The following is a 16,652-nucleotide window of genomic DNA, read 5'->3' as shown; positions in this document are numbered from 1 at the left end:
AAAACTTTTTCAATAGATACCTCTAAAACACTTAACAGTGACTGGTCATGCAAATCTTCGTCAGATAGTGCAAAAGTGTTTCCGGAACTGACCAGCGCGAAAGAGTACTTAATGATAACTGTGATGGTGTAGAGATGACCTGATTATTTCTCTGAACTACTCTTCCCTTACATCCCAGCTAGACAACTCCGCTCCTCCTTTGATGATCGTCTCCTTACTCTTCATGTCACCAGAACAACAACATATTCAACAAATATGGCCACGGGATATTTAGTCACTGTGCAGCGAAACAATGAAACTCCTTTTCCATATCCGCCACCTACCCGCTATTGAATCCTTTACATGTGCACTGAAAACGGAAACTTGAGTCATCGCATCTTCCTTATCTCAAAAAAAAAAAAAATAAATAAATAAAAAAATAAATAAATAAATAAAAAGGTTAAACGATGAGAGACTTAAAAATTGTTTAGAATGTGCTGGTTGATGATCTGTTTAACGTGTGTGTTAGAGAAGATACATAAAATAAATAAACAGAATGCTTGCTTTTTATACTGTAAATTTGGATATAGATGGTTTTGTCAACATCTTACATGTATATTGTAAGAATACTCACGTAATTTTTTCTGTTCCTCGTGTTGATCACAAGGCGACCTACAATAGCTTTTGCTAAAGAATAGCAAAGTTTCAGAAATTTCGAAAGGAACATAGAGTATACCTCCAGCCAGTAGCCCAGCCACAGAGTTGGCCTCTCGATGGTCGAAAAACACTAATGACGAGGCCACGAGAGAAGGTCTGTGTACAGATCCTCCATTGGAGCCCGCTGAACTTTTGCTTCCTTTTCTCGATTTGTATCTCGAACGAAGCGCCGGGCTCTCAACTGCAATGTATCAAGAGATGGTGTACTTAACAATGTGTTCTTGTTTCTATGTCCGTGGTCTAAGTCCAGATTGTCCGAAATCGAAACTAGTTTCCCCCTTTCAGATATGTCTCATCTTTAGCTGCAATTATCCTTCCACCATACCCGCTCTTGTCACGTTTAACAGCGATGCCCATGTGCTCTTGTGTATAGAAAATAGAAAATGAAATGAAATTATTTATCATCAGACCACACCTATGTAGCATCATGTCGATGGATTGTTCATGATCATCTTCACGGAACACAGGAACAGGCACAACCAACTTTTTTTCAGCTTTTGCCACCTGAATTCACTAAGCCACGTAAACCAGACTTTATGTACGTGCTCTTGTTCTCCAAATATTACAGTAATTTCCGTTTGTAAGATTGCTCCAGTTTATTGTTTATTGGCCTCCTTAGAACGATTTGAAAACATCAAAGATCCCCCAATAACCTCCTCACAGTGTTGATATTTAAAACGTGGAACTCAACATGTCTCACAGCTTGATTTGTGGTTGTCTGTTCGGTTTAATCTTTACAAGATTATTACTGTGAATACAAAACAGCCTCCAACAGCCCCCAGGTAACAGTTAAGTTTGTCTGGTTTGGCCATGTGTGAGACTAACACCGAGGTACGTGCACAGAGGAAAAGCAGACAGACAAGCATATAAGAGTGGACAGATGTACCAAGCTAAACCTGCTTGTCGCCATTCAGTGAAACCTCTGTCGCTAATTTCGTCACTTGCCCTACCCGTATGATTCTTATATCTGCCACCCCTAATGACCATAGGACTGACTCTGTTGAGCTGTTTTCGTGGCTTTTAACACATCCTGCCTGACTTCCCTACCAGCTCAGTTGATCTTCCCGTCAATGGCCGACCTCTTGTCTGTACCAGAGCTAAACAGTTTGAGCATTTTTTTTTCAGATCGCAGTGTTTGTAACTGACCTCCCGACTCCACTCCTTCCTACCAGCTTTGCAGATTTACCTAAAGAAATATTTCTTGTGTGAATCTTTCCTAACTGGCATGACCTGTCCCCGCTACCTTACCCCCAAATCATACCTTCCTCTTGTTTCGTCATGAGTGTGATTAAAGTTTGAGGAAGGCGATGATAATAATATTATTATCTTATTTACAGCGCTCAGCGCGCGAGAAAGATGTGCGGAAACCAAATGGGGAAGTAAGCAGCTGAGGGGGCTCGAGTTGTCTGGCCCTGTCCGTTCTGAAACAAACTTGAAAACTCAGACATCCTCGGAGTCACGTACCTCCTACGTGCATGAAATCTGTGTCTTGTGTGTTCAGCAAACTAACCAATCATCAGAAAGTTGCGACGCGCTTTTAAAGGTGAAATGTTTCTTATTTATCTTATGACTGTGTAAAGCTTTAAAGTGCAAGATTAATACTTTTGAAACATTTTTACAATACCACTTTTCCGTTCTTGAGAAACACCAGAAAAAAGGCAAATTCATAACATCCCGTTTGTTCACAGAAATGTGGAATAAACATGTGGCGTGAGTTTTCTTGTAGGGTGTAGCATGGACCACGTAATGGGCTCTGTGTACATTGTACAACCTGGTGTCTGAGTTGGTGACCTGTCTATGCCTGATGATGTTTCTACGCGCTATCACGAGGACAGACGAGAAGTATTCTAGGAAATAGCTGTACTCAGTTCGTAAAAAAAAAAAAAAAAGAAAAAGCGACTGCCCGCTAGAACTTGAAGTAAAGAAAAAATGGAAGAGAAAGAAGTACCTGAAGCTTACGAGGCTGCGACTGCAACCTCCAATTATGAGCAAAGCATGTAAATCGGCATGTAAGTAATAAAGGAAACTTAAAAAAACAACAACAAAAAAAAAAAAACCAAACAAAAAAAAAAAAAAACGAAAAGAAGGGAAGAAGTATTTATCCTTACGTAGGGGCGTCTCTCAATCTTTCGATGGATTTCATTCTTGATTTTCGTCTTGGGAGGAAACCAGTTTTGAGAACGAGGGACGCCGCATTCCATAGGTGATCTTTTGATTGGTTAATATTTGAATCAGTCGTTAAAGAGATTGAAAATACAGACTCCGGGCTTTTTAGCAAGGTATAAAACAATGGGGTTCTGACAGAGAAGCAATACCGAAACAGCGTTTGAATTTCGTCATTTTCCTGAGGTAATCAGGACCGATCGCCCGGGTACCTCGATTAAAATGTATTTTAAGACAATTTCTAACTTTTATTTTAACAACTTCAAATATCCCACTCATTACTACATAATTAATGGTAAGTACAACTTGCATCTAATAAAAATGGTATCTGTTCTATTTTTTTTCCTTTTTTGTATTTTTGCGGTGAAGTGGCCCGCGACACGGCTGTCCGAAATGATATGGCCCGCGGGCCGAAAAAGGTTGGGCATCACTGTTGTAGAGCATCTAAAGTTGGATCTGAAGACAGACTCAGAAAAAAGAACACACTTGGTATGTGCTTTATTGTGATTTGTTAGTAGGAGGAGTCAAATCTATTTTGTGGATTCCCTTTAAAGGTTTCCATACCATTTTATTGTATAAAACAAATGACATTTCTGCATTACTAAAATGTAATAAAGGTTTTGTTATGGTGGCATTGATTTGAGTTGATAATAACTTTTCTGTAGCACTTTAGCTTGCTTAGAAAGAAAAAGTATGAAACTTCCTGAATGGTTTCCATCCTTTTTTTTGTCTTTAAATACTTGTTCTCATAACATGCATTTATAATACTGCCCACAACAAGTTTTTTTTAAAAAAAAATGATCTTTGTTTATTTGTGTCTGTTTCCAGGAATGCTATTTGGTGATGTGTGGGGGATTCACATTAAAGCATGTATAGTGGGGGGCATTTTATCTGTGTTATTTTCAACTGAGTTAGCCTGGTCTTACAACTTAAATGGTCTGGAGGGAAAGAGGGGACTCAAGAACCACCCCTTTATTTTACAAACAGTTCAGGGTAAGGATTTAAATATTTGACTCTGTGTGTGTGTGAGCACATCACATGAATACATTCCTGTGATAAAATAGGACTTTTTGGATTGTTCCTTAATCTTTTGGTTATGAACCTTAACCTTTGACACCAATACTAGCTGCAGACAAGAATTTTCGGTTGAAAGATGTTTTTGCTTCTTCTACAACTCAGAATCAGGTAAAGAATGTAGCATTAACATGTCATGAGGAAACATTTCATGTATACAAGTGAGTATCAACGAGAAAATGCTTTAAAAATTTTTGTATATTGTAAATTTTTTTTTTTTAATTACCTTGCTTTTTTATCCTTATTTGTGCTGACATTTCTACTTCAATAAACTTTAGTAAACAACAAATCATGTCTGTTTATTGTAACGTTCTGCATTTTTCGTGCATTTTTAAATGCTTGTTACATAATCATTGCAAAAAGCACTCATTATCAATTATTAATCAAGTTATTTACATAAAAATTACAGCCATTAATAATTTACAGCATGAAAGTTATTTTTGAAATAATTATTTGCAACAAAAAATTAAACAATTTATTTACATAGAAGATAAAAGTTTATTTTTAAAAATATGACAAAAAATCAACCCATGAGTAGTGGAATTGCTGTGGAAAAAAAGAAAAATCAATTACAATATTTTTACATACCTTGATTTTTCCAGTATATGTTGAACCTCCCACACATAAATGAAATCCTACAGCTTTCATAAATCTACTAATTACTAGCGAGATTGCAACAAGTTGAACAAAAGTAGAATAAAAAGATGTTAAATTGTAATGTGTTGATTGCCATTTGAGTATACACATAGTTTTAGATTCTATCTGAAAGTAGCCTATTTACCCTTAGTACAAAAGGTAAGGTAATAGGCCTACTGAATAAATACACAAAGAATATAACGATGCTCACATTAATAATTTAAACTTGACAAACTCATTGTTGTCATTCCACTCACCATTAGATGACATCGCCCTTCCAATCATTTCTCAATCTATGTCTCTTGCATCCCAAAACCATGCATTTACAGCTAATGCCGTCCACTTCTACTTCCGAGGTAAAGCTAAACGTTTACATGACTGTGGCTGTACACAACAGGAAATTGTATGGTAGGCTTAAATACTATCATACACAATAATATTTCCCTGTCATCCTGTTACGGAAAACGGGGGCAGTCACTTTCCCTGACCGGTCGGGCTGCAGTCCTCCGAGATGGTGTCAATCGCCGCCACTTCGACGCTCTGCGCCGCCTTCTGCCTCGCCTGCTTAAATTCTGGAGCTTCGCGGCGTATTCGTCGACCACCTCATCACGTTGCTGTGGCACTGATGTCGACATCTTTCCGTTCGCCGTACGCCTCCACTAGGACACCCAAGATCTTTCTCGGCGTATCTCTTGCGTCATACGGGAGCATCATAACTCGACGTCTGGCAGGTCCCTCCAGCGAGCTCGAGATGTAACCACGAGCCGCATTCTGACACATCGGGTTTATGGCGAGAGCTAACTCGACCTCTGTTTCAATCTCGTCGACACTCGTTGGTCCACCGGCAAACTACTGAAAGCGGACTAACTAGTATGCTCGTAGAGCCTCTGCCCACCCAACGGATAGCATCATGGTCCTCTCTATGTACTAATCTTCTGTCGTGGGCTTCTGCCCGTGATGAACAAATGTTTCTTTTTGTTAAGCAGTGCTTTTAGGCCCTTGGTCACCCAAGGTTTGTTGTTAGGATAAACATACACTGCTTTGATGGACTGGTGCAATCAACACTATTTTACTCCTCACTTTTACTCCTAACTGTGTGTTAAATGTCTGTATGGGTATGTGAGCAAAGACAAATTTCTGTCCTGGGTCTCCTGGGCAGACAATAAAGTCTGTTTTGATTTTGATTTTGATTTGATAAATTTGTAAATGTAGAGAAAATAAAACTTAGATTCACTATTTTTTTAAAAATTGTTTGGAAACTTTGTCCTTTTAAGTACAGACTGACGTACACCTCAAAGAAATCAAAACCAAGAAAAACTATACACCTACTAGTATACTTTTCAGCTGAAGTGACTGGAAACTTGTTTCCCTTTGATTCCACTGAAATTGCATTTTTGAGCCAACTCTGAAGAAAACAGCCGTTTTAAAATTCTCCGTGCACCAGAGGGGCTGAACCTGTTAAAAAAAATATGTAGTTGTTTCCAACATGTAAAAAACTACAATACAAATGCGAAAAAAAAATTAATTCACTGGATTGGGTATTTTTAAGATATAATGCTGAACCCTACTCCACTGATGGGTGATCAATAGTCGCATGATGAATATATAGCTACAAACCAGACCCAGACTCCTAAATAAACCCTTGGGCACTTCAGGGAAAATAATGGCAGTAAGTGACTCAAATCAACAATTTAATTAAGACTCTAATCAAAGCGGCAGTGCTATGTGCGAGAGCATCAGACCTGCCGGGTACAAGTTAAACATTTCACAAAAAGCACTACAATAGCTCTATACGATCATAAATTATTCATATTATTCATGACTATCCACTGTGATAAAGTAAATTGTTTAATGGCATTTTTCACTCAACTTTTTAGACTTACTTCAAAGATCGGCGGCGTTTCACTTGGAGATGGAGGTACAGTACGAGAAGTCCGCGCGCAGGTCAAAGCGAAGACTGAACCCTGACCCCGTACCTTGACCTGTCGCAGCTACACTCGGGAGGGGGGGGGGCGGCGGGGCGGGGTAGGGGTGAACAGATGGGGGAGGGGTGCGACACGATCGCGTGTCATCTTGCCTTCTTGTAGGCTGGGTATGTTCTTGAATCAGATTTCAGGGATGAAATGTAAATGAAGATTTGGGTGTGTCTTTTCTTGTAGTCTGCATTGTTTATCTGCACTGCCTAATCTTACATGACAAGTGTTACTCACCAAACTTACAGAAATATTAATGCCTGTTATGGGACTTGAAACCCATGACAAAGAGAGCATGGTCTGCAAGAAGACAACCTGTAGTGCATTATCTGGAAAAATATTTACAATGCTTACGTACCTGGGTAAGTTCTTTCCTGCTGCTTGCGACGGCATATGTAGATGGTGACAATCAGAATGATCACAATTATGAAGATGCCAACAGCAAGTATAATCAGCCAAAAATCAAATCCTGCTTCGTTTACCACTGCAAATACAAAGCTGTATATGGTAGTAGTGATGGATAAAACCATTCATCAATAAAAAAATATTTATTTAGCTCAATCATGGTAGCAATTTTAGACATAAATTATATCATTACCTGGTTTTGTTTCTATAACTTCTAATACCACTTCCACATCAACATGTTTGGTTTCAACAGGTGTGGTAATAACTCTGCGGTAGATGCCCTCAATTTTTGTTAATTCTTCATCAGTCAGGACTGAGGTGTTGATGTAGGCCCTCTTGCTGACTGCATCATAGGTTACATTAGGTGGGGCATTGGAACCTTCGTATAAAACGTTTTTGAAGATCCAGTAGTAGCGCATCTCACTCTCATATAGAGGGTCAGTGGTAGCCACAACAGTCAGATCCACCACATCTTCTTTCTTGACCCGTTGTATCTCATCTGGCTTAAAACCAATGCTAATGGGAACTGAAAGATCAAAACAATATGGTTAAGAGGTCTACCAGCTTTAATGCTTACAAATTAATATTACTATTATAAAGTATCTCTCCAGGTCTATGTTATTGTACTAAAATTTGTGTAAGTTCTTGATGTGAACACCATTTTACTATGGTGATTTTGAAACAATTAACTACAGTTTATGGTAACATTTAAACAAAATACTTTTTATGTTCCATGTGATAAGCATTTCCTATGTTTTCCTGTTCCTAGAACTATTAAATGAAGGAAGATTATAAACACAAAACAAAAAGAGACAGAAGACCAAAGAACGCATACTGCTGAGAAATCCTCGCTGGAACAACAGAAAAAAAGAATGTACAGTGGTACCTCGACATACGAGTTTAATTCGTTCCGTAACCTTGTTCGTATGTCAAACTGCTCGTATATCAAAACAATTTTCCCAATTGAAATTAATTGAAATGCCATTAATCCGTTCCAGCTCCCAAAACACCACCTCAGTTGTTTTTGTTAAGTGTTGTTGGATAAGAAAAATTTCTTTATAAGAAGAAACATTTATTTATAAATAACAAATACATATTCTATAAAAACATAATAAAGGAAAAAGCGCTTAATTTTCGTCACTGGTTTTCGCTTTTTTCGTCACACTTTGCTCATTTTCACTTGCAGATCGTTTAAAAAAACTGTCCAAGGAGGTTTGTTTCTTCCTCCCTTTCAGGATATTGCGGAAATGAGTGAGGCAAGTTTCGTTGAACAATTCCGATGCACGACCTTTATCAACTCCTTCTGTTTAAGCTCAGAACATATCATTGATGTGCTACACCCGTACATCCTCGCCAAGTCAATTACTCGCACACCTTGCTCATGTTTTTCTATGATTTCACGCTTTAATTCAATAGACATCATCTTCTTCTTCGGACCCATATGGTTATAAAAATAAATGTTTTGCAAATGTACAAAAAGCAAAAAACGAGAACCCAACTTATCAAAAATGCTTCGAAAACGAGGGAAACCAGCACACAGACTGAGGTCTAGTCTGTGGTGGGAGAATGTTAGACGCTGCACACGACACCAACATCCGCCCCGCATGCTGGTGTAGTGCGCGATTCCTCGTATCTCAAATCTTGCTCTCATCTCGAAGCAAAATATCGCTCGCTCGGCGGCTCGTATTTCAAAACACTCGTATGTTAGGGCACTCGTATGTCGAGGTACCACTGTAATCTAAAACTTGGAAACAGTAAAGCTAAAAAAGCAAAAGATATAGAAACTTGAGCAGAATGAACTCACCAACAACATTGACACAGCCATCATCTTGAACCATGCCAACACTGTTAGCCACCTTGCACTGGTAGCATGCAATATCTCGGTCTTTTTTCACATGCTTTATCGTCAAAATAGTTTTGTCAGGATTCAACACGTATTTACTTGGATCTGGGAAAAATAAGGAAAATAAATGAATGCAAAAATGTGTGTGAAAACTTAATTCCTACATTCATTTCTATATCTGCAGGCTAATCATAAACTTAAAGGTTATTTATTTTTAGTCAGGTACATTTCCTCCTTACATTTCCCTGAAAAATGATGGTGGTAATAGAATATGATGCTGTGAATAACTAACAAATGGCTTACCATAAGTTGAAGTCATTGAGTCTCCATTTCTGAACCAAATGGGAGCATTAGGCTTATCTTCATTGGATGCAGACCTAGTGACACATGTGAGCACTGCATCTTTCCCTTCTGTTAATGTTACAGAAGGGACACGTTGCACCCAAATGGGACGGGCTGACAATTCAAGGAACAGAATCAATTTATGCTCAACTTTTACATTCACATGTACATAATATTTTATATTCGCACAGCTTTAGATGCACTTGTATGAGTAGATTTGCACACACATACATATATATACAAACAAGCAACCCCCTCCCCCCACCTCATGCTTTCAACAGGCCATGACTATATAGATATATCATTCAGCTGTTGCAAAATTACCTTGCATAATTTAAGTGTGTAATCCACGTGGAAAACATTTACTTAAAAGTTTTTACCATGCATGCTCACATTTAAAGTTCTCAAACTGCCATAGAACCTGACATAACTGATTAAGAGAATCTGGCTGGGGAAGTGTTTTTCTATCTACGGGGCTGAGATAATCTTGTTCAAACCAGTTTCTCCAGATTCCTCTGTCCTTGAAATAATCAAAGTTATCTTGAACTTTTTAAACCTTTTGATGGATTTCTTGGTATTCAAGAACTAGGAGGACCACTGACCTTCTTCTTTGTAAAAATATCTTTTAGTGCTCAAAATTCTTATTGTGCATTTATACACTTCAAGATGCTCACATATAATCAGTTCATAATGTCAAAACATTGGTTTTGCACTTCAAATAAAGCAATAGTGTCTTAATCCATCATGAATTTTAAACTCTAATCGATTGAATTAAAAATACTATATTTCAAAATAACCTAGAGTTGTTATCAATCACTACATGAAAGTAATGTACTTAATTGTTGTCTCTGTTACCATTGTTTTTGTTTTTATTTCTTTAAGATAATGATAGCAGACCTTTCTAAATTTAGTGTATGGGTAATATTGTGTAGCATTTTCTACATTCCTAACTAACTGTTCAACACTATTCAGCTACCTATGATCTGCATAAACATGGATTTTTCTCATACTCTTCACTCACATGTGACATTTAGTGTCAAAGTCCCTATGGCAGAGCCCAGTGAATTTGTCCCTTGGCAATGGTAAGTTTTCTCGTCTTCTTCTGTGACATTCATGATAATAAGAGAACGGCCTTCATGGGTAATCTGGTAACGACCTCCATCTCCAATGGGCTGTTGGTGCTGATCAAGCCAAGTGATGACAGGCACCGTCTTGTTATTGCTGCCACCTGCTTCACTAAAAAGTGAAATTGTTTCACTTTAGCACAGAAAAATACAGCCAGATGGATGAAAACTAGAAGACAGCAAATTGGATGGTGGAAATTACACATAGCAGATACAGTAGAGTGGTATGTACACTTGAAAAATACAGACAAAACTTCACAGTTAAAAGCCAAATACTTACTATCCACTGAAAACACACTCAAGTGTGGCATTTTTACCAACTTCAACAGTGAGAAGTTTCCCACTCGTAGTGTATTGAACTTTCGGGGAGGAATCTGGAACTGAAAGACATTCAGCTATTTTATCAAAGAAGACTCACTTCATGACAGAATAAAATATTTTATTTAACAGTCTGTTTCAAAACCTTTCTCTGCAAGCACTTCTTCAGGAAAAGATTTGGGTGACATTTCAAGTTACTGTGAGGCGTTAATATTTAAGAGACTTGATGCAAATCCAGACTGGACATTAACAGGCTAAATCAAGATCCAAGTACATAAACCACCAAAAACCCTGACTTACTTGAGCTGCCAAGGCTGTTCTCATTTCCTAGTTTGATTACCGAATCATCAACATTAGACAAGGCGCACTTGTATTTCTCATCAAGTTTAGACAGATCATCAGTCTGTGCATAAGAAAAGTGTAGCGAACCTGAAAATATCAGCACGTTCCTGTGAATACAGATTTCCCATGGTTCTTGAAATAATTTTCATGTTTTGCCTTCAGGCTGCTATATAACACATTCAAGTCAATGAATTCTATTACAGATTTTCATGGGTATTTTTCTTCAAATAATTTTTATCTTTTAGACTTGCTCTTTTTGAATTTAAGTGTTTGGTGTGGTGCTGGTGGTAATCATGTCAAGAGAGAGGCATGTTCATATTTATCTAAAATAACCTATTCTGTTTTCACATGATCAAGGTGTTCATAAGTAAATTTATAGAGGTCATCACCTTCCTGGTCGATGAATTTCCGTGCATCCATTAAGATTTCAGTATTTATCTGATCGTATGTTTTGTACCATCGAAAGGTAGTTGCACCATAGTAAGCTGGAAGCTCTTTGTCGCAAGGAAGCTTTATGTACATTCCCTCTTTCACATTGTAATGTTCTGTAGGTCTTTTTATAAAGTCGCCCACACCTGTGAATAAAATAGCACAATGTTAGCACACTCACAACTCATAAGCTGTCTGGGAAGGAAGGAAATTCTATCATATCATCAGAAGAAGTCTCCAAGATGTCCGAGTGGGAAGAGGTACAGATGTTGCTTCAGACTATCAGCTCCTAGTGGCAGTCTTCAAGATAAGCTAAAGTCCTTCATTGATCCAGCAGGCAGACCACACCACAAATTTAATACTCAATACTTCAAGAGCAAGAAGACAAGGGAAATGTATAACTGTGAAGTCAAGAATAAGTATGAGGCCCTTACAGGACTGACAGAAGAATCAGTAGAAGAACACTAGGCAACGCTCAAGAGCAATTTGAAGATAACATGTACAGATGTTCTAGAGAAGACAAGGAATAGATGACTCCAGAGACAAGGGCAAAGATTGAATCGAAAAAGAGACTGAAACAGAATGAGAATGTCACTAGCCATGACAAAAACAAAAAAACAAAAACAAAAACAAAAACAAAAACAAAAACAAAACAAAAATCCGCTACTGGTGCTGGATAGGATACACACTGCGCAAAGCAGCTGACACCATTGCTAAGCGTGAAACTTCACTGGAACCCTCAGGGGAAGAGGAGAGTTTGGGAGACCAAAGCAGACATGGAAAAGAACAGTAAAGAGCGAAGCAAAGGACATCGGAACCACTTGGCACCAACTGAAGGAGGCTGCCGACAACCCAATAATATTCATGTAGGTTAGCACAACACACACTCTTTCTCCCTTCTCTCTGTCTTTTGCATCAACATGCACGTGTGCACAGACATAAACATATGCACACATACATAGAAAATTAGTCCAAAAAAAAAAATCATTTTTTCTATGTATGATAAATATTGTGCTTGTACTTAGATATCTTTTTTTGTGTTATATGAACGAAGAAGAATTCCTTTCAAAACCAGCATTGGTTTTTATGATACTTCTGAAATGTTGTAAAACATTCATTAAGTTCGAAATTGTATATTCAGTTTTCTTAAAAATCCTTTTAATGTAGAAACTGTACCTTTCAAAATAACATTTACATGATTAACACTTATCGATGACTTTAATTAAGAGTGTAAGCACAATTAAATATAAAATGTCACTTACCAGCAACTCGAATTTCTACTAGTGGAGACAGTGCCACAGCTTTCTCTCCATTAGAAAATGTGCTTGTGGAGAGACACACAAATAGTCCTTCATCTCTGACAGAGATGGAATGAGAAGGAGTCCATCCGTTTCACTATATTTGATGTACTGAGAGTTGATTTCTGCCCCATTCCACTTCCACTTATATCTATACAGACATTCATTGAAAGAATTAATAACATACATGTAAGTTTCTTCCTGAATTTCTCTTTTTCAAATGTTGATCTCAGAATTGCATTCCAAGTTTATATCAGCCACATTATTTAACCAAAAGATTCCAGAGAAGTCATTTGAGTTAGTAGCAATTAGAAATCAGAGTAAACTGCCTAGCTGTGAGCTTTAAGAAAACATGGAGATAAATGCACATAGTGTGCAGCAATTCAGAAGATTCCAGAAGATGCCAAATACAGTGCCTTTCACTTTCCTACAAGTAGAAAATCATGCATGGTATGGAAAATTATTCATATATACTGTATATAATATAATGTAATGTATTGAATGAACTGAGTTACTTTCATCTTTCAGTGACTGACAGGGACTGGTGATACTCACTTAGGCTTGGGAGTCCCAGTAGCATTGCAGTACACTGTGACCTTTTCGTTTTGTTTATAGATCAATGTCTGACCTTCCCTTGGGCTTAGTATTGTTGGTGGCACTCTAACTACACTCAGGAAGGAAAATCATATCAGAAATTACAATTTTCTCTTTCTCAAATTAAGGGTACCAAAATGTATTCAATGGCAAGTTGTTTCTTCATTGTGTTTAATATTCGGTGAAATATCTGCTTAAACATGCATGCGCGCACACACACACGCGCTACCATCATTATCATCATTGTATAATTATTCCCGGCTTAATAATGAAGAGGAGTTTTATGATGTACAGAGTCTGAAACTTTTGTTTTTTTAGTGGACGCAGTAACATGTAAATGTTATCATACTTTCAATGCTATATTTCTTAAAAATTTCTTTCATTGCTTCAAACTATTTCATGTTGGCAAAGGGGTCAATGGGGAAGACGTTTAAGGTGCTTGTTGCATAGATTTTATTTTCTCCTTTATTTTATGTGGAAGAAAGTTTTAAATTTAATTTAATGTCAGTTTGGTAATAGGCGATATTTATGTAACACACTTGTCACGGACGGCGTCCCTTGACAGGAAGGAAAATGTGTTCAGATCACTTTCTCCCCTTGTAATTGTGGCGGGGAGGTGAAAGGGAGCCTGGGTGCCCGGATGGTGGTTTGCACGGTGGACTGTTTTGTTGGATGTCTTGTCGCATGTCTTTTCGCGGAGACCATTATCGTATCCTAGAGAAATAACTATTAATAGATAGTCTAGACAGAGGACCTTGACCCTGAGTGCACGGACATGTACAGGTGGAATAATTGTTCTGTTTATTTTTATTTTATTTGTTCAGTAATTATATTTGTGTTTTAGACGGCCTATAGGCAATTGTGTTATGTGGAAAGAATGCGCAAATGATTCTCTGTGGAGTGTGGAACACCAACAGAGTTCCTAACACTATCTCACACACACATTTATATATGTTATGAAGTTTTAACACATTTTCTCTTAAAGAGGCCAAAGCATAGTTACATGAATGTACGGACTTCCTTCAGGCCAATGAAACTGAGCTGACAAGGGCAAAGATTACTACACCAGGAAGGTTAACTTTAATCGGCTTAAACTGTAGAGCAAGACCCAAAGAAAATGCCCTACTACAAAAATAGGTCTTTATGTAAGTAACATGGTTTAACAACAGTTGTTCAAGGGTTTTGCTTCTCCAAACTCTAGACCATAATTTACAAGTTGGATGGGCCTTAGGGTTACTTTCTTGGATGGAAAAAGAAGAAATATACAGTCCCATGGTGGAAAAGGACAAATAATTCAACCATAACTTTTTTCTGCAGCAAAGGGGTGTCTAGAGAAAATCGCAATAATATGTGGCATTGATTCATACAAACTCGACTAGGTGTCAGATATTTCAAACTGGAAGTTTGATTGTGATTTTGTGGTCTGTACAACCAACAACCTAGGGTAGCAATAGGGCTGATTGATACAATGTAAATCTAGGTGTGAAAAGCCTCGTTGTACATGCAAGAAAATGTGATCGATCGTTACTTACTTTCACTTTTAGCATCTTTTACTGAGACTGAGACGACAAGCAGCAGCCCCAGCAGACACGACACCATGTTCATCTTATTTTGGTAACCCTTGATTTCTGACCTTATAATACTTTCCTCTCCAGTCACTTTGTCTCCCGGGTCTCACGTATCCCTGTTGTCTGTGCGATTCTCTTGTGGCTTGTCAGATCCGCAGTTTGTTACTTCTGTAAACAACACAATATTTTTGCTGTCAGTGAAACATTTCAATAGATACCTCTAAAACACTTAACAAGGACTGGTCATTCAAATCTTCGTCAGACAGCGCAAAGGTGTTTCCGGAACTGACCAGCGCGAAAGAGTCAAAGACTGGATGGTAAGAAACAAATTTAAACTCAACAATGATAAATCAGAAGCTATTCTATACTAGAGAAGAAGAACTCAACATTTACTCGTTTGTTCGCCAAATCACATCAGGGTGGGCGAAAACAGCATCACCTTTATGTCCTTCATCAGGAATCTGAAATTTATTGTTACTACAGACAAGAACCTTGATATAACAGTTACACCTTCTGTCCGCCTGTCTATTGTGATAAAAAAGTTACACACACTGTCTGTCAGTCTGTCTATCACGAGCTTCGTAAGATCAGCGCCATTCGTCACATTATCTCCACGCGGACTACCAATACTGTTGTCTTTGTGTTTGTACTTTCTCGGCATGGTTACATCCCAGCTAGACAACTCCACTCCTCGTCTGATGATCGTCTCCTTACTCTTCCTATCACCAGAATAACAACATAAGGAACAAATATGGCCACGGGATTTTTAGTCACTGTTCAGCGAAACAATGAAACTCCTTTACTCCTTTTCCATATCCACCACCTACCCGCTATTGAATCCTTTACATGTGCACTGAAAATGTAACAGAGCTGAGCAGCCTGTCAACAGGAAACTTGAGTCATCGCATCTTCCTTATCTCAAAAAAAAAAAAAGAAAAAAAAAAGAAAAAAAAAAAAGAAAAAAAAGGGGGTTAAACGATGAGAGACTTAAAAATTGTTTAATATGTGCTGGTTGATGATCTGTTTAACGTACGCACGCGTGTGTGTTAGAGAAGATACATAAAATAAATAAACAGAATGCTTGTTTTTTATACTGGAAATTTGTATATAGATGGTTTTGTCAACATCTTACATGTATTTTGTAAGAATACTCACGTAATTTCTTCTGTTCCTTGTGTTGAGTACAGGGCAACCTACAAAAGCTTTTGCTAAAGAATAGCGAAGTTTTTAGAAATTTCGAAAGGAACACAGACTATACCTCCAGCCAGTAGCCCAGCCACACAGTTGGCCTCTCGATGGTCGAAAGACACTAATGACGAGGCCAGGAGAGAAGGTCTGTGTTCAGATCCTCCATTGAGCCCGCTGAACTTTTGCTTCCTTTTCTCGATTTGAATCTCGAACTAAGCGCCGGGCTCTCAACTGCAATATATCAAAGCGATGGTGTACTTAACAATGTGTTCTTGTTTCTATGTCCGTGGTCAAAGACCAGCTTTTCCGAAATCGAAACTAGTTTCCCCTTTCAGATATGTCTCATCTTTAGCTGCGTTTATCCTTCCACTATACCCGCTCTTGTCACGTTTAACAGCGATGCCCAGTGTTTTTTATGTATAGAAAATAGAACATGAAATGAAATTATTTATCATCAGACCACACCTATGTAGCATCATGTCGATGGATTGTTCATGTTCATCTTCACCGAACACAGGAACAACTTTTTTCAGCTTTTGCCAACTGAATTCACTAAGCCGCGTAAACCAGACTTTATGTACGTGCTCTTGTTCTCCAAATATTACAGTAATTTCTGTTTGTAAGATTGCTACAGTTCATTGTTTATTGGCCTCCTTACA

General features: G+C 38.0%; 2 protein-coding genes across 6 annotated transcripts in view; both read right to left on the bottom strand.

The window, feature by feature from the left end:
- LOC112561088 (contactin-5-like) overlaps positions 1-16,224 on the bottom strand; it is a 30,441-nt gene extending 14,217 nt beyond the window's left edge. Inside the window, exon 1 of one of the 5 annotated variants that reach the window (XM_025233312.1) lies at positions 16,064-16,224. The gene's annotated coding sequence lies outside the window, so the exon portion shown is untranslated. Of the gene's footprint in view, positions 1-92; positions 303-613; positions 1,152-16,063 lie in introns of those variants that run through there. The other 4 variants (XM_025233308.1, XM_025233309.1, XM_025233311.1 and 1 more) reach the window with 4 other exon arrangements.
- LOC112561089 (neurofascin-like) lies at positions 5,853-16,099 on the bottom strand. Its single transcript, XM_025233313.1, has 13 exons — positions 15,961-16,099; positions 14,770-14,973; positions 13,199-13,307; positions 12,608-12,794; positions 11,306-11,491; positions 10,875-11,003; positions 10,537-10,636; positions 10,154-10,368; positions 9,094-9,246; positions 8,752-8,895; positions 7,141-7,473; positions 6,901-7,026; positions 5,853-6,024 (listed from the first exon to the last, which is right to left on the bottom strand). Exons 5-13 carry the CDS (start codon positions 11,436-11,438, stop codon positions 5,993-5,995), a joined length of 1,365 nt encoding a protein of 454 aa, XP_025089098.1. The 5' UTR covers positions 11,439-11,491; positions 12,608-12,794; positions 13,199-13,307; positions 14,770-14,973; positions 15,961-16,099; the 3' UTR covers positions 5,853-5,992.
- Positions 16,225-16,652: the final 428 nt, after the last annotated feature.

The sequence above is a fragment of the Pomacea canaliculata genome, linkage group LG4 (assembly GCF_003073045.1).
Source record: "Pomacea canaliculata isolate SZHN2017 linkage group LG4, ASM307304v1, whole genome shotgun sequence".
In the NCBI taxonomy this organism is placed as follows: Eukaryota; Metazoa; Mollusca; class Gastropoda; order Architaenioglossa; family Ampullariidae; genus Pomacea; species Pomacea canaliculata.
Note: the sequence above shows the minus strand (reverse complement) of the source record. Positions and strands in the feature narration are given on the sequence as shown.